Raw genomic sequence first — 19033 nt, forward strand, 5'->3', positions numbered from 1 at the left:
GACCTCCTATCTGTCAACTCAAGTCATATATACATTTACAGCTTTTAAAATTAGCGTCTGTTTCTAATTTCTTATTGGTTTATCGATGTCTCGAACTCTTCCCACTCATTTAATTAGTTTATCTATTTCCTTGCATCATTCCCAAGTGTACATTTCTCATAAACTTTAAGGACAGTTTTTGAAAATTAAAGAATACTTTCCCTCAGTATAACTTTGGAGAACAATTTCTTGAGAGATGTTTTGGGAGCTGTATATTAGGACATAGTATCTTCGTGGTCTTCCCCCTGGTAGGATGGATAAATGATCTTGCCTTGAGAATGGCACTGAATTTTCTGGTTTCCATACAAAAGATAAATATTCCACTTACAGAAGCTGCAGGAGTAGATTTTAAGGCCCGACGGAACGGCATGTCTGGGAGTGATCAGGGGAAAAAGACTGATTCTCACGGGATATGCTGAGCGATGGGAGTGAGTTGTTACCAGTTCCGTGTGTCTAGTGAGTCTCCCGAGCATGTGCGATGGAAGGGCAGCTGCAGAGTTAACAAACCTTTCCTGAGAAAGGAAAAGTATCCCAAGTATTGAATGGGAACCTCAGCCTTGTCCGGGGCATCCGTGAGAGCTGGGCAGGGGAGCTTGCCCCTCCAGCTGGGAGTGTCTCTGATTCTGGCCCCATGCAGCTGTCTCTGTCTAAGAAGTTGTCCTCTTCACCTGCAAAGTGTCTTCTGGTCAGTTACACCACCACCCTGTATGTCAGCCAAGTGACAGCTGACCATAGTGCAGAGTGATATGCGCTTTGCAAATGATGCAGTGACTAAAGGTGCTGTGAGTAATGAGGGAGGGAAGGAAAAGGGGAGATATAGGACAAGAAGCGCCACTGGAATTGGGATTTTTGCCAAATGGAGAAAGGGTATGCATGTGCCTATGTGCGAAGGGGCAGAGGAATTTAAGGAATAAAAAACACAAGGCATGGAAGCAGATACGTTCACAGATATACTCAGGAGATGGAAGAGACCTGGAATTCATGAGGAATTAGGTTGGCCTCAGAGTTTGAAGACCCTCATTCATTAAGAGGAAATTTAAGTTCATCCCGCAGAAAAAACTACGTGACACGTTCTTATTATTGTTATGCTATTGTGATTCTCTTCTTGGATGGTCTGGGTTTAGAAAGAACATCAATGACAGTAGGTGGATGAATTGAATAACACAGTGTCCAGAGGCCTGAAGAGCAATCTGAAGCTTTTGTAGGAGTCAAGGTCCCAGAAGATAAGGGCAAAAACTGGGAAAGAGGCAGCAGCAATGAGGGTGAGGCATGGGAACTACTTCCATGGGATATATTCTCTGATGTGAAATTACTGAGTCAAAGAAAGGGTATAGTAACTCATATGGCTCAGGAAAAGTAATTCACGTTGCCATCCCCATACATACAGATGTTTCCCCGTTAGTTGGACAGTCTTTGTTAGGATATGCTTTTACTTTTATTGCTTTGGTCAATGCAATCGCTCTCATAAATTCTTTGTATTTACACTTATTTCATTACTGGAAAAATTAAAGATTTTATTCCCCAAATTTGATTTAACATTTATTTCTTCAGATATCACTACCTCGATTGTTTATTAGCTGTGTGAGTAAAAGACCTAGCCTTGTGTGTGGCATAGGGTACGAGTTCCGTAAGTTACTGTACTTGTACTCTGCTGACGCTTTTGCAATCTTTTATCTATAGCATATATTTAAAATCTATACCTAATTACTTATAAGAATATTTTGTTTTGTTGGTTTTATTCCACAGAGGTGATTTATTTTACCCAATTTCTTGTTTTCACTTAAAAAATGTATTTTAAAGCTGGGATAAGTATACTAAATTTTGTTATATAACTTTGGTAGATGTTACATTTATATACAAACTGGGTTTATTTCTGAATTCTCCATTTTGGTCCTATTTTCTACCTTCATGTTTTTGAACCTATACTCTTTTAAAAGTTACCATTTTATACATGTTCTGAATCTGCTAGGACATATTTTCCTTCATTTTTCCTCTGTTAGTGATTTCTTTGATATTCTTCTCATTTATTTCTTTATTTTGTAGGAATTGTAGAACAATCTGCGAAGATATATAAAGTAATATTTGGGCATCTTAATTGTAATCTTGTTAAATTCATAAATTATCTAAAGAGATATTGTCATTTCTATCAGAGTATTTATTCTTTCCTGTCAGGGGCATATATATCTACATTTATTTTAATCTTCCCTACTTTCCCATCATATTCTGTTGTTTTCTTCAGCAAAGGACTGGGAGACAGAAGACCTCAGTTTCAAATCAGATTCCTGGGAAACTGACTTCCCCAATCATATGCTTGGGAAAATGATTATATGCCTATTTCTAAGAATCATGTGAAGGTGGTTCTGTCTACTGAAAATCTACCTCAGATCCATGTTATTTCAATGGGATGAATATTAATAATTTTCCTTAGCTATAAACAGAGGATGTCAGTGCTTGCTTATCTAGTCACTAGATTGCTATAAGCGTTATGAAACAATGTGTTCAAAATTATATGAAAATGTTACAATATAAACAGGGGCATAGTATAATAAAATGTATTTTTATAATGTTTTTGCTTCCCAGACAGTAAGATTCTAGAGGAAAGGAACCACATTTTCTCTCTTGGTATCTGCAATATGGTGCCAGACCACAACAGGAGCTCAGTAAATACTTCTACGTCAGGGGAATGAGTAGATGGTGATAAAATTTTTTAAAAAATTAAAAGGAAAAGGAATAGGTTTGGGGAAAGGTATGGTCTAGAGAGAATGAGTTTATTTAATCTTACCGGCACATTTATTTCATCTCATATATAATCGTCTTACAATTCAGCATGGATCGATATATTAATAGCTTTCCTTCCGCTGGGTCCCCCCTGTAGCAAAATTTTATACCTTTATATTAATGTGATGTAAGTTATTTGTGTTCTCGAAACCTTTCTATTATTTTCCCCTTAGTGTAGCTGCTCTGCTGAAAATGAGATTGTTGCTGGGAGCTGAGCGAAAAGGGAGATGGGAGGGAAGGGAAATGTTATATAATTATCCTACATTTGACTCCAGAGCAAAGGATCAGGAATATGCCAAGTTCACTGTAATAACCATTGTCATGCCAGATACTAACCAGAAGTTTTCCACATACTGTTCTTAACCTCAAATTGAAGGTGAACCAGAAAGACTTCTGTCTGCCAAAACTGTAGTTCAGGTCTTTACTTTCCTCGCAACCTTTCTGCAATCCGCCTCCTATGCCTCAAACTTAAAACCCCTTCTCACACAATGTAGGGAAAGAAGAATCCTGATGAAAGGCTTTGGCTGTTCATAGAAAAAAGTATTTGGTTTAGGATTATCATTTGTGAGAAATTATTAAGTATACAAACACATTCCATTGATTTGGTATCTTAAGTATTTGCTTCTTCTTAAAAAAACAAAAAAACAAAAAAAAAACCCAGACAATCTCAAGGGCTAACAATGTGACCTTGTCATGAGAACTGGCCAAAGCTAAAATATTTGCACTGAGGAGCTTCTAGCCTTTTTGGTTCATTTGTAACATGGAGTCTGACGGATGCTTTATGTGGCAGGATGACCTTTCAATATTCTGGATTAAAAATAATTAAAATAATGGCAAGAATGAACTTTTAAGGTTCAGCATCATTAATGTCCTCTTCAGATCCAAAAGGCATTAAAGGCTCACTCCATATATAAACTCTGAAGAGCAGTCCATGAGTCTTGTAATAAAATCTGCATAATAGTTTAGAAAGCACTTCCCCCCCAAATTATGTAACTGTTGTTTGAAATCTGCAATGTAATTCACAGGAGTAGATAGGGCGGTGGATTTATTATTATTGTTATTTCTCTTTCCCATCTCCTCCTTTGTACAGTACAGATGGATTAACTGAGGTACAGGACCCAGTCCCGAGCCTGATCTTCTGACTTTAATTCTTGTAAATCAGAGTTTCTCAGTCTTGGTTCTAGTGACATTTTAGACTGGATGACTCTTTGTTGTGAGGACTGTCCTGGGAACTGCAGGGTGCTGAGCAGCAGCCCTGGCCTCTACCCACTGGATGCCAGGAGCACCCTCCCCCCGACAGTTTTAACAACCAAAACATCTCTGGGCGTTGCCAAATATCCCCTGGGGGTGGAGGGCAAAACCACTCCTGACTGACACGATAAGCTTTCCAAAATGCCATCACCATAAGTGATAATTAACTCCATTCCCGCAGAGACCAACACGACTTCATATTGACTTTGCTTGATGGGACACAGTTGCTAGATGTGCCTTCAAACACTAGCTGGGTTGTCTCCAGCAAGAAGACTGTGAGCAGTACTCTCATATTTGTTAAAAGTTCTTTATTCAACAGGGATAGACTCACCCAGACTAAGGAAGCTATCCTGATAGGCTTGATTTTCTTTCTGAGGAGCCACAGATCATGGGGCATAGGAAAGAGCTATGGTGGTCAGTAGTGCTTTCCATCAACTATTTCTGTTCTCTTCCATTCTGGGCTCAAAGCAGGATTGCCTTTCCTGGCCCTCCCCTTATAGTTAGGCAGTGCCTTGCAACAAGTTCTGGCCAAAGAGTTGAGTGGAACCCTACGTCACTTTTAGGCCACAACAGTGAATTGCCAATGAAAGAACCGCCTAGCTTTCTCTTCCATCTGGCATAGTAACTGGTAATGTTTGTGATGGTGGTTGCTTGGGTCTCTCTATAAGCTTGGGACCCTGAATGACCATATGAGTAGAACACTACTGCTCACCTGCAATATTATATAGCATGAATTAAAAATAAGTGTTGAGTGTTTTAAGCCACTGAGATTTTTAAGGCTGTTAGTATAATTTAGCTTATTCTGACTGATGTAAGAGCTGCAAGAAGAGAACAGATCGAAAATAGATTTAGGTTAAATCAAGGTCATTTATATGAAAACAGAAAATACAATATAAAACCACTTAGAACTTCCTTAAGTCTTAGGGTTCTCTATTTTCATTCACTAACTCTCTAATATTTGGAAATCATTTCAACGTAGGTTTTTATATACCTGATATGGTATGTAAACCACATCATTCTATTACACCAGACTTATTCTTTCATTCATTCAAATAGTATTTATTGAACAGTAAATATATGCCAAGTATTATCTGGAATATCTTTCCACTTCATATTGTTATTGACACCTTTCTTGTGATGAAGACAGATGGCAGAAAGAAGAGGGAGTTCACGTTAATATCTAAGGAGTGATATATTTAGGAAATGAATTTGAGGTTTTGTGGGGGTTCTTTGTTTTTAAACTTTCCATTTGCAAAAAGACTATTAGAGAAAACGGAAATTATTTCATAAGAGTAGCCAGGAATTTTCCACCATTTATCACCTCCTGCTTTCTTACCTGTAAAAGAGGGATGATTTTATGCATTTTCACATAGAGGATAAAGGCAGAGAGGTGGGCTGACGAGGTTTGAATTGTGGATTGATAGTTGGATGGATGCGTGATTTCAGGTATGTGACTTAACCTTCCTGTTTCTTACTTTTCTCAGCTTTAAAACGTTAACCACAAAAGTGTCCAACTCACAGGGCTGTTGTGGAGAACAAACAAGGCAATGCACAAAGGGCTTCTAATAGTACCTGGCACATACGAAGTGCTCTAGGGATGGATGAATAAGGCACTGGAGTTGGCCTACTTAGAAGATATTTGTTTTATTCAGCACTTCATCCTAAACATCTAGTTCAGAGCTTGGCATAAAGCAGCTATTTAAAAAACACGTACTGAACACATGCAGAAGTGAGTAGGGATGAGACTGACTCCCGGGTTCTCCTCCTAACCTTGCCGCTGCCTGCTGCCCGGCTCACCCACCGTGCCCAGCCGTGAGCACTTGGAAGAGTCACTGTCCTAGATCTCACTCCTCTTCTGTCAAACGAAAGGCTGATGCAAAAGAGCTATAAACTATGTAGCTCTAAACTGGAACCGAGAATCTTAATCCACGACACTTTTCAGATAAAGGATGATAAAAACCTTACCACAACATGATTTGAAAATAACGAACAGTAGAGAGACTCTACAAAGTTGCTCTGTTTTTAACACTTTCAAAAGAAATTTAATGGAGATTGTCCGTTTCATCAAAAAAGGCAGTAAAACCTATTGACACGAATGCCATCACTCAGAGATATGCTACCTTTTCTTACAAGCTCTGTGGAGAGGGAAGGAGAAAGAAGTTGGATATAGAGTAATTAATGTACAAACTTGCAACTAGAGTAAGAATAGGTCCTGGAGATAAAAAATACAGCATAGTGATTATAGTCAACAATACTGTACTATATATTTCAAAATTGCTAAGAGACTAGATCTTACATGTTCTCACCATGAAAAAGAAATAATTATGTGATGTGAGAGAGGCCTTAGCTAGAGCTACACTGATAATCATATTGCAATATGTAAATGTATCAAGTTATCACACTGTACACCTTAAATTTATACAATGTTACATGTAAATCATACCTCGAGGGGAAAGAAAAGAGTAATTAATGGTCCTGCCCGTCATGTATTAAATCTTTCTTGATTTTCTAATACATCTAGGCTTGTATGTGAAAGAGCAAAACTTGACTCACAGGAGTGTAATCAAAGTGACTTAAGCCTTCAAAGTCTCAGCTTTCCCATCTATCAAACGGGATAATAATACCTACTGCACCGGAATGAGCATGAGCATTGTATGAAATAACCTGGCAAAAGACCAAGTGAGAAGCAAACTTTCACTAAATAGTAGCAATTAACAGGATAATAATAATTATTACTGCAATCATTTACAAGAAAACCACTTCCTCACAAATGTTAACAGTGTTCAGAGTTATTCTTCGGGCTGAAACTGCACATATATAAGTTGGTTTTAGGGTATGGGTTTTAGGTATGCTAATGGAGCACCTAGAACAGACAACAGGCAAAGAAATGTATGCTGCTAGGTAAGCCTTTGAGTGAAGTGCTGCATGGTGAGCTGGGGAAAAAGTTAATGTTTAACTTAGAGCAACAGTTGGGTCAGAAGACAAGAAAATGCAAAGGTAGTACAGCATAGTGGTTAAAAGTACTATGTGTTGATACTTATGTGACCACTTAATTTCTCTGTGCCTCAGTTTCCCCAAATAAGAAAAATGGAGACAGTAACACTGAATGAGACTGTTAAGAAGAGTTAACATTTATAAATGGCTTAGAACAATGCCTGAAATGCAGCAACTGCTATATTGGTGTGTGTCAAACCAGAACAGTGATACAAATGACTAAAGTTACACAGAACAGCCTGTTACGAAACCTCTGGAGTAAAGAGTAGCAAGGTGACCTTCCAGGAGCATAATCTGGAAATATACCAGGCTCATTCATCCAGCCAACAACGTGGGCTGCTCCTCTGTGCAAGGTGAAGTGCTGTAGTCTTAAAGAGAGTTGATTCACATTTGACATGACAGAGATGGGCCAGAGGCAAGGGCAGAAAGGAGCTCCAGTTGGGACTGGGAGTGTGTATGGAGGTAATATGACCCTTCCTACGGTCTTCCACAGCATTCCATAATGATCCCACAGCATCCCAGGTACCTGTTAAATATATGTAAGTGTCTGCCCAAGGCAGGGCTCCCTGAAGTGCAGACTGAGTCCTGTTCACTGAGAAGCCCCCCTTCCACAGTGCTCAGTAAGCATGCGCTGAGGTCAAGCCAAAGTGAGTGAAAGACTGAGCCTGTAATTACTGAGCACTCAGTTCTTGGGCCCCTAATTGCTCCCCATCCCACTTTCTATCCCCCGTGCTGCTCTAAATAGCTCTATGTTAACGTGTGGGAAGGGAGAGCTGTGATCCCAAGAACATGGCCCTTTGAGTAAAAACCTAGCCTTCTTCATAGTGGTGGCTTAAAATTACCCAACAGTAAAGCTGGCTACAAAGCCTTCTGCTTAGGGATATCCTCCAGCCACTTTCCTCAGTGCATCCACAAACACTTCAAAACTGGCACAAACAAAACTGAACTCACCAGCTTTGCAAATGAACTGATTTTTTTTTCTTCCTTCGTTCTCAACAGCCATCCATCTATCAAATGTGTTTCTGTGTTTTCCTTGAGAATCTCTCTCTCCTACGGCCCTCTCGCTAATCTCTCTGCCACCACTTCACAGAATCACACCTGGATGACCACTGCAGAGTCCTACTGCCATTCTGCCGTTCTGCCTACATATCACTGCAAGATAAATCTTCTTGAAACATGGTTCATCATATTTCTTTCCAGTTCCAGATGGAGGCTCCCTATTTTTTACTTTTACCTAATTTACTTTGCTCCTCCTCTACACTTTGGCCCTACCTTACCTACGTATTACTTAAGTTTTGCATACAGAATCTTCTATTCTACTGAGTGACCTCCTAGCACTAATCATTGAAATTGTTCTCTCATTTAAGTACAGTATCTAAAAACATTTGCTTTCCTATGCTTTGCCCATGTTGTTTCCCCTTTTGGAAAATCCTAATCCTTTAGCTATTCAAGTGCTAGCTCTTCATTTAACATTCTGCTCTAAGCCACATGTGTCAGTACCGACACATAACTATATTATCCTGTACTTCCCTTTCTTTTTCCCATGCTTATGAAAAAGTGTTCCCCATAAACTGCTCAAAGGCAGGGAGTTTACATTATTTTTACCTTTTTATCCAACAAATATTCACTGAGTTCCAGCTTTGCGCCAGGCACTGCACTAGGCTTTGAGGTACAGTGATGGACAAGATAGTCATAATCCTTGTCCTCCCAGCACCCACCTTTGTGTGTGTGTGTGTGTGAGATAAGAAATTACACACAATTATATGATTAGAAACTGAGGGAAGCACCAGGAGCTGAAAGTATAGGGTTCCATGAGGCCATGATAAAGCTTCACATTGAAAGAAAATACACCTGAGCTGAGACTGAATGAATAAACTACAAATAGGCAAATGTCCAGAGGTTTGAAGAAGACTGGAATCCTAGAGGAAGTGAAAAAAGACTGGTGTCCATACATGCAGGGGGCAGAGGAGGAACTGTATCAGATGAGGCTACTGCGGTACAAGCTGGGGGTACCTCCTCGTGTCACACCAGAATCAAAAAGTCCTTGCTAAGTGGTCCTTAAGAGTCATAAAGTATGACGATAGAGGCCATTTCTGAACTTTTCTTGTCTGTGTACTTGGAGTTTACAAAAAAAAACCAAATACCCAAAGCTTAAAAAATATGAAAACGTACGTGCTTAGGACGGTGGTTGGGATGCTAATCTTACTGACCCAAACACGCCCAGTGAGGATGCAGGGTGAAGGAAATGGCCCGGAGAAGGCTCCACGTGGCGTTAAGGATGAGAAGATCTGCTGCTTTCAGCTTCTGATTTTTGTTCGTTTTCTCAAGTTCAATAAAAAAGGGCACGGACCAAAGACAACTATGATATGTATCTACTCCACATTACAAGTTTGATGCTAAAACGCTTTACACAGGCCACCTAACAGATGGTGATGTGTTTCAGCCATTACCAGTGTGAGTAGGATTCAAACCAGTGACCTCAGAGGTGAGAGGTTGTATATCCAATTACAAATTCCCACTTTCCTTAAGTGTTAAGATGCCTAAAGCAATACATTTTATTTATATCAAGATACATTGTATAAACTATATTTGATAAAAGAGATGACTTCACGTTCTCAACTTAAATCAAAGAATGCTTACTTAAGTATTTTTTTAATTGAATCACACTTTAACGCCATTTTATAATCTTTTGGTTAACAGTGCTCATCTTGATTATTCTAACAAAGGGAAACATGGAAATTAATACTTAAGCTGTAGAGCTTATGTCATCTATAAAAATACACACTAGAAAATTCAAAAGAGATACCTGGGACATCTGTGAAGGTTTCTCCAAGGACAGATACGTGGAAATTGAGTCCTAAGTCCTTAAGATGCATCAATACCTTAAAAAAACTCTCTGGGTCTTTATCATGCTCCCTGGAAATAAAAACACAAAATATAACTTGTGATACCTTAGGGTATGTGTTAGGAAAAGTGTTTTTCCTTCCCATAGTATCAGTTCCTCATATGGTCTACTGTTAGGAGATCCTCTGACATCCAAGCTGAGATCTTCCCCTACCCTTATACTGTAGCATTAGTATTGAGTGTTTTCGTGAATCTAACTTCTCTATCACGGATCAAAACCCAGTCCTATCGAAGTCTCAAGGCTCTGCAGCTTTTTATTAAAGGAGAAATCGGTTTTTCCACATTTTGGGGTTAGACTAGAGAAAGTCTAGCCTATTTTCCTTTCTCCTAAAATGGTTAATTTCCCACGTAACACAGGTTTTTAACAAAAGAAAAGACCAGTCTTCAAAGGACGAGTCTCTACTGATCATGAGAATGTACCAGAGATGCTTTTCATTTCCATGAGTCTGAATACCTCCCTCTCACATTTACTGAGCCTCTTTGTGTCCACAAGGAACACACAGTTTAGGGAGTGAGATTACAGACTCTCTCACTAATCTCTCATTTAAAATAATTGAATGGAGAATTATAAATACATCAAAAGGGGGTAGGCCTGAGTCTAAGTCTGCTGAGTATTAACTTAAGAGTGGAGGTTAGTCAACACATAAAAGAATAGTAATAAAGATAATTCTTTCACTTAGTAGAAGCTTTGAAAAACATAGATTATTTTTGTTTGTTTAGTGTGTCAGTCTTCTTTGTAATGACAGAATGAGAGGCTAAAGGACCCAAAAATTTAAAAAAATCACCAATTCAAGAAATCACACTAAAATGGAATGAGTTATTTTTTACATTCTAAGGTGTGAATATTTCAGTATTTCTTGCATTTAATTACACTGTTTTAAATTATCTTATTTCAGACAGATGTGGACCAGATGTCTTCAAAATATTTGTTTTTTTATTTATAATTCAGAATTTAAACTTATTTTCTATATTACAGAGAAATAGTTATATATCAGCAATTGAACTTCTCATTTACCAACTAATTATGTAAAATAAATCTGTAAATTGATCAAACTGCTATATGAAATATGAAAATTACATCATTCAGGAAATCTCATGAAAAATGACATATGCAACCCTAAATGTGTTAATTCACAATTCAGTCAATATTTTCAGTATCAAGAATTAAAACAAATGCATCTTCTGATTAACATTTTAAAACGGCATTTATAATCTCCTGGAATTGTAAGATCTTATAGAATTAGAGTTCTGTAACAATTTATTTTAAGCTCTGTATCTCTCAGTTTGATTTGCTTCAAATAATAAAGAATGCAGTGGCAAAATGTTCATTGCTTTTTAAGATGATGGGTATTACATACATGTACCATGGGGAAGTTTTGGGTAATTCTCATGTATACTACCGCTTTGGGCAAGAACAAAGACTCAAAACAGTTTAAAGTAAGGAACAAACCATATGCTATCTTCAACCATATCAATCAAAGAGCTGCCACCTAATCTGTAATATATGTTATTTTACTCTGATTCTCTTGGAAATACTGAGATGAAAATAATGGAAACAATATCACATAATATATTTTAAAGAGAGAGTAACACTATAGGGAAATCTAGCCACTCAATTCTCTAAATTTTTCATTTTGAGTTCAAAAATTCTGACTATAGATCCCTGAGAGAATATCTATTCTAAATATTTCCTGCTGCATGTTTGTTTGTTGGTTTGTTTGTTTTGTATTAAAGTAAAAGTAGATGTGGTTTGGGTTTGGAAGGAGGTTTAATTGGGTAGAAGCTGTAGTTCTTAAAAGATTCCAGTGTGAATATTTTCAAAGCAGCAGGCTTCATGAACCTATATTTTCAGTGTTTCTACACAAGATAAATGCATGACAATCCTACTGTATTCTTAAGATATTTTTTATAGGTGGGCAAAGCTCTCATATTCAATAGTCACTTTGCATAAGAACACAAAAGAGATTTGTATGAATCCCCTCTCTTTTTATTTAAACTATAATATATGGATGAATGTAAGGTGAGATTTTTCTTCCACATAATTATCCCTCAGAAAAATAGGCATTTTATCTAAAGTCCTTATAAAGTCTCTCATAATACTAGGCACTCTCTCAATTACTTTATTTTGAACAAAATATAGTTTAGGGAAGTTGCATTAACCTGAGATGTCAACTGATGAGAATTTTGCATAGTTTTAGCAGTCATTCACTTGATGGGATCGTTAAAAACAAAAGCCAAGGAATTTAATACTGAATTAGTAATTATTTTGGGAGACATGACCTAATAATTAAAAGTGTTGAAAACAAGTATTTTAAAGATCGCTAAAAAAAGTAACAGAGTAAGTGGTTACTGGAGATCATGAGTAGTAAGTGGGTTTTTACAGCTGAAGAAAAGATTTCCAGTGATGGCATCACACAGTTTCATAATCTTGCACCCCAAACCGCTTAGGCTGAATTCCAGATGACAGGTGGCAGAAACATGCCAGCTGCCTGAAAAGGTAGTATCATTCTGATGTCAAGAATGCATGGGAGGGGGAGTTGGACTAAAACTGCTTCATAAACTATAAGATTGAGAAAAGAGCAATACTTCGAAAATATTCTACACAATATGTGCTTTAAAGTATTATCTATGTCTAAATTACTAGATTACTTATTATGACACTGGGCTAGTATATCTACGTCCCTCAAAGTTTCCATAGTCAATTTAGCTGAAAACTTTTCTTGGTTTTCTCTCTAGACAAGTGGGAAATTGCCTACTATTCAGAGAATCATTAAAGGTATACACAAATATTTAGCCACAGCCACATATCAAGGCACGGATATATCCACGGCAGAGCTCACTATACTTTGTCAAGAGGGGAACTCACTGCAGATATCCAATGGATCACCCACGGATCTCATCCTAGCATCCATGGTATTAATGAACCCATTTAGCAGAGTATGTGAATCTGCCTTAAAGTCCTTTCTAAGAAATCTAATGTGAGGTTCTCATACTTATGATTCTAGAATAAGGTATGAAATATAGGATGGGGGATTTAAAAACAACATATCGAGTGCCCCTTTTTGTCACCAGTTGTCAAGATGAAACACACATTTAATAGTATAGTCGATTCTCTATAACCACATTTGTAGACTTAAGGGCTCCTAAACACTCTTCTGCTCTCATCCATTGCTGGTAGGAATGTAAATTGAAACAATATTTTAGAGGGCAATTTGGTAATGTACATAATGTCTTTTTTTTTTTTTAAACATGTGTATATACTGGAAACTACACATGATGCCTGCTTATTTATTTATTTATTTATTTATTTACTTTGGGCTGCGTTGGGTCTTCATTGCTGCGCAAAGGCTTTCATTAGTTGCGGCGAGTGCGGGCTACTCTTCCTTTCACTGTGAGGGCTTCTCATTGCGGTGCCTTCTCCCATTGCTTAGCATGGGCTCTAGCTGCGTGGGCTTCGGTAGTTATGGTGCACAAGCTCAGTAGTTGTGGCCCATAGGCTTTGTTGCTCCATGGCACGTGGGATCTTCCCAGACCAGGGCTCAAACCCGTGTCCCCTGCATTGGCAGGCAGATTCTTAACCACTGCGCCACCAGGGAAGTTCCAATAAGTCTTAAATTGTACATAATTTTTGCCACAGTAATTCCAATTTATGTCATAGTTACCCTATGATATAATTAAGGAGGTGCACAGAAATTCAGCCAGAGTATGTTCATAACAGCATTGTTTATAATGGCAACCATCTGTAAACAACGTAATGGGATGATAAAGAAATATATTTTGACACATACATATGATACAATACCATGCAGCCATGAAAAATAATTTTATAGAAGTATATTTTTTTGACATGGAAATATATTCAAGAAATACTGTTAAGTAAAAGGGAAGTGACACAGTAATGTATTTTATGATCTATTTTTGTAAGACAAATGGATGTATGTGCCTAGAAAAAAGTTTGGGGTGAACTATACCAAAATGTTAACAGGGTTTATCTGCAGGGGGGTACATTATAAATGTTTCTTTTTTTTTTGAACATGTTTTCTATCATTCCTTTAATAAGCATTTTTTATGTAAATCATTTTAATGTTTTAAGGAACCACCTCTCTCTAACATTCTGCCATAAAATTGTATTCATAAGGATTTTTGCTTAACTCTGTAGCATTTTTAGTATTTATAGTGGCATAATTCCTCACTTCCTGTGACACTTCTATATTTGACAGCTGCCCATCAAGCAAACTTGATTCATCATAAAACATTCTAGAAGATGAGTCAGAGTCCAAGTCTCCCAACAATTCCCACATTCTTGACTAGGTAAGAATGAAACAGTCTGGCTGGGAACTCATTCCCTCCGCAGCCCAACTATGGCAGAAGAGACCAGCACAGAATATTTCAGGCTTACTGGAAGCAGCAGATATAGCAAGAACAGCTTTTATTCCCAAATATTATTCAGAACATTTGAAAAGCATAAACTGTTTCCATGTGTTTTTTCTTCCTATATCTGTTCTCTCTCTGTCGCCTTTCCCGTTTAGTTCTTTAGAACTAAATTTCTTCTTATTCCTCACTTAACATTCATTCAGTAAATATTTATTGAGGATTGCTAAGTTCTCCATACTTGTCATTTATACTCAACTGTTACCCTTTCCTGTTTTCCCACATAACTTTATACTTATTGCATACAATCATTTTGATCCAGTTCCTTGCCTTGCCTGGGCAGAAACCTGGCTCTTTTCAGATACTGTAACTTTCCCAGCAGCATGTTACTCTGGATAGAGAGGTCCATGAGGGAAAGATAAATGATGCCTGCTTTATTCACTACTAAGTACCCAGTGCTTTGCCAGCGGAAGACATTCCTTATGTTCATCAATATCCGGTTCTTCTTTTCCTTTGGGCACATAGAAGACTCCACGTTCATCCCCTTGAAGTAGGAGAGGCCACAGGACTAGTTCTGGCCAATGGATTGCAAGCTGATTGGTATGTGTCACTTCCAGGTAGAAATTTCTAAGAGCAGTTTTGAATAGCACTTTCTGTGTTGTGGTGATCCTCGCAGAGGTCTTGTATTAAGATGGTTAGTGAAGTGATCTGGACTGCTACATGGAGAACAGCTGCCCAGTAAAGCCAACTAAACATGAAGCAGGCTTTGAGTTAGTGGGAGAATTAAACTTCTGTTTCATTTAAGCAACTGAGATTAAGGGGGCTCTTCATTACTGCAGCATAAGGTAGCCTATGATGACTAATACATTATCGGTGGCATAAAATTAGCTGCTTTAAAAATATTTGTTGAATGAATAAAGGTGTGGGAAAAATGAATTACATTTATAGAGCTCCTGCCATAGGCAGGATCCCATACTAGGTACCTGATCATAATCTTAATTAAGCCTCTCAACCAAGTGGTCATAGAAATATAACTATTCCTTCATTTAAGATCACACAGAAGAGGGACTTCCTAGGTGGAGCAGTGGTTAAAAATCTGCCTGCCAATGCAGGGGACACGGGTACGATCCCTGCTCCAGGAAGACCCCACATGCCCATGCGCCACAACTATTGAGTCTCCATTCCAGAGCCCATGAGCCACAACTATTGAGCCCATATGCCACAACTACTGAAGCCCGCGCGTGTGCCTAGAGCCTGTGCTCTGCAACAAGGAGCCTGAGCACCACAATGAAGAGTAGCTCCCCGCCCCCCTGCAACTAGAGAAAGCCTGTGTGCAGCGATGAAGATCCAAAGCAGCCAATAAATAAATAAATTTATTAAAAAGAAAAAAAAAGATCACACAGAAGAGACTGAGTCTGCATTTGAAATCAGGTCTCATCACTCTAAAGTCATATTCTTTCTTCTGTACAGTCTTTGACTTTTCCATTTCTTTCTTCCTACATATAATGAGAAGAAAAAGAGTTGGTACCTTCAGTCCATGGTTTTGTTTCCAGACCATCAAGCAATGGACATTTCTTAGATTGCTACTTGAGGTTAAAACCCACTGGATAAGAGATGGCAATAAGAATATGGGGAAGTAATAAGGAAGTTTTTAAAAAATTTATTTATTTATTTAGGTTGTGTTGGGTCTTCATTGCTGCTCACGGGCTTTCTCTAGTTGTGGTGAGCGGGGGCTACTCTTCGTTGCAGTGCACGGGCTTCTCATTGCGGTGGTTTCTCTTGTTGCAGAGCACCAGCTCTAGGCTCGTGGGCTTCAGTAGTTGTGGCACGCAGGCTCAGTAGTTGTGGCTCACGGGCTCTAGAGCACAGGCTCGGCAGTTGTGGCGCATGGGCTTAGTTGCCCTGCAGTATGTGGTATGTTCCTGGACCAGGGCTTGAACCTGTGTCGCCTGCATTGGCAGGCGGATTCTCAACCTCTGCATCATCAGGGAAGCCCTAATCTGGAATTATATGATCTCTCCAACACTGTGGTTTCAAATTTCTTCACCTTTTCTGATACCCTGTTAACTTCCACCTTTGCTTCCTTGTTATGTAGTACTACGTTACTTCCAAATTCAGTGATGTGTTCCTTATTCTCAAACATAAGGCTTCCATCTACCACCTTGTGTTACTTGTGACGATCACTTACTTCTCTATTATCCTTTCTAGGGCCAAAAACTCTTCACTTTCCACTATATGCCAGACAACAATATCAGTTTTGGTTTCCTGCCACAGGTGCTGCTTCTTTTAAAATGGTGCTTCGAATAGAATTCAACCCACAGCCTTATAAGCCATTAACTTCTCAACCTCTCCCTCCAACTGATACTACCAGTGCCTCTCTGTCTCTAACTCCACCAGGCCTCCCCACCATCATTTACTTACAGGTGACTAAAACCAAGAACACCCACTGTGGCTTTCTCTGAATGTTGTTCATACCGCATTCTGCCCTTTAACTTGACTTTCAGGGGGAGAGTGAAGGGTACAGTTCAGAGAGAAGTGGCTCTGCCACTGACCAGCCATATGACTATCTGTAGGTTATATAACCTCACATAGCCACGGTTTCTTCATCGGTAGAATGGGGGTAATGATAATACCTATATTTAAAATGTTAGCTGTTAGGGATGAAGAGATGCCTGGCACCCTGCAGATACACAATAAACTCTCATTTGCTTCCTCTTTGGTATTTGTGGTATTTTCCTATTTTAGAAATGTTAACCCCTTTATTCCATCTCCCGACCACCTGAACACATTCAAGAAACTAAGATGTTTTACATTTGTTGCTTCAAGGAAGGCATGAGACAGGGGAAGAGACCCCCCCCCCCCAACCTCCAACAAAAAAAGGGGCAGTCTTCTTTGTTGGTCACAGGAGCAAAAGCCCTTTTAGAAATGGTAAGGACTTCAGACAGGTACACGTATTTAAGCAAAATGCTATGTGATAGTAGCATATAGCCTCCCATGCCGTGTCAGTGTTCCACCTACAGGCAGGAAACGTGGAGTACAGATGGGGGACAGCTGAGGAGAACAGAACTGTGAGAGGCCACGCCCTACACTTGCGGGGCGAGAAGCCCGAGGAAGAAGCATGGCTCCAGAGAGAGACTCTCGGAGGGTGTGTATCTAGGCACACAGTACTGGGGGTGTTCCTGAGAGAGTGCTGAGCCATGGTAGGCATAAACACGGAAGCATGGTTTTCTTGAATGTCATGGAAAAACCACAGAGCAGCTGGCCAGGCTGACAGAAGCAAGGGATCCTCAGCAGTGGCCTATGTGGAATGAGGACCAGGAAAATGGAAGACACAGACTCTTGAACGGCTTGAGCTTTCCGTCACCATACTGAAATGGGCCATTGCACAGAAATTAAGTCACAGAAAAATAAAATTCTAATTTATGCCTATCAGGGTTTCCTGCCATCTGCACATTCATATTCTCATCTTTCCTTTTCATAGCAGAGGGAGAGATGTCTGCCTTCCCAAATTCAAAGTCTATTAGAACTCTAGATCTTCGACCTCGTCCCTTTGAGAAATCTGTGTTCTCATGGTCAGTTTCCTTCCTGAAGCCTGTGATCCTATCCCCTCCTCCACAATTTCTTCATGTATGTCTTGGGCATTTTTAAGTATCCTTTTCACCTGACACCATTTATCGATGACAATCGTCCCAATAAGATACTATCTCTAGGTGACTTTTCACAGAGCCTTTCATCTTAGAATATTAGCTATATCCCTCCCTTCTTACCGTCTGTGTCTTTCCTACAACTTTGCTCCGATTCTTTAATTCTGTTGGATGAAAATGTTCTCTAATAATACTAATTCCCACCCATAACCGCTTTCATTCTCATCTTCTTATATTTTCTCCTACATTTGACACCACTGATCATCCTCTGCTTTCTCAGAAGCAATCCTTGCTTGGTTTCCAAATAGTGTATTCAGACTATAACCTAATGACCTCCTCAATTATATCTTCCCACTCATTTCATCCAGCAGGCCACCCAGTGAAAACGATATTCAACGAATCATTTTTCCCATTAGGTCTCATAACATGATTCCCTTTTAAATCTCCCCACTGCTAAAAGCTTAGACCCCCAGGTTGTTTCTCTTCAACAATGATTCTCACTCTTTCCAGATACTGTGTACAGTAATTTCATTCAGCTCTCTAACTTGTAAACGAGCTCTCCTCCTCTACAACTTTTGCTAGGAAGCCCATAGACACCCATGATTCAAATAACTGGTAGGTCATGAAGTGTCTTAATTAAGATGAATTGGGTCTTTCCCACTCTTAGGATGTTACTTAGGCTGTAGCTACTGTTGCACACACTTTTAAAGGGTCATAATGTATGTAATTACTTCCTCTCAGACCTGGGAGGTTCTATGGAACTAAGCTGTTTCCTCAATTCACTGCTAAGTTCTCCTGTTTCCCTCTGTTAAAAAAGTTTCTCCTTGTCAAATGTGGTGATCTGGGCTGTAATTTGAAACTGACAAATCATTTAGACTTTCTTTTGTATTATAACATTTCCCTCCAAGAGACATGCAGAAAATACATTCAAAACTGCCTGCTGGTTATCCTGAGAGCTACCCCTGTAGTCCATCTCCTAGAGTGAGAAACTTCTCTAAGGGAGAAGCCTAGGAAAGGAATTCTTTGACATCACCAAGAATTGTTGTGTTTTT

The 19033-nt window shown here is 39.0% G+C and overlaps 1 protein-coding gene across 21 annotated transcripts in view; it reads right to left on the reverse strand.

Moving 5' to 3' along the window:
- The window catches only part of GTDC1 (glycosyltransferase like domain containing 1), a 375875-nt gene that overhangs the window by 32722 nt on the left and 324120 nt on the right, over positions 1-19033 (reverse strand). For 19 of the 21 annotated variants that reach the window (XM_057744700.1, XM_057744680.1, XM_057744681.1 and 16 more), the window contains one exon: positions 9869-9978. The exons of the other annotated variants lie outside the window; for them this stretch is intronic. In XM_057744700.1, the coding sequence (XP_057600683.1) occupies positions 9869-9978 (110 nt within the window). The remainder of the gene's footprint in view (positions 1-9868; positions 9979-19033) is intronic. 21 annotated transcript variants of the gene reach the window in all.

This window comes from Hippopotamus amphibius, chromosome 8 (assembly GCF_030028045.1).
Source record: "Hippopotamus amphibius kiboko isolate mHipAmp2 chromosome 8, mHipAmp2.hap2, whole genome shotgun sequence".
Classification (NCBI taxonomy): Eukaryota; Metazoa; Chordata; class Mammalia; order Artiodactyla; family Hippopotamidae; genus Hippopotamus; species Hippopotamus amphibius.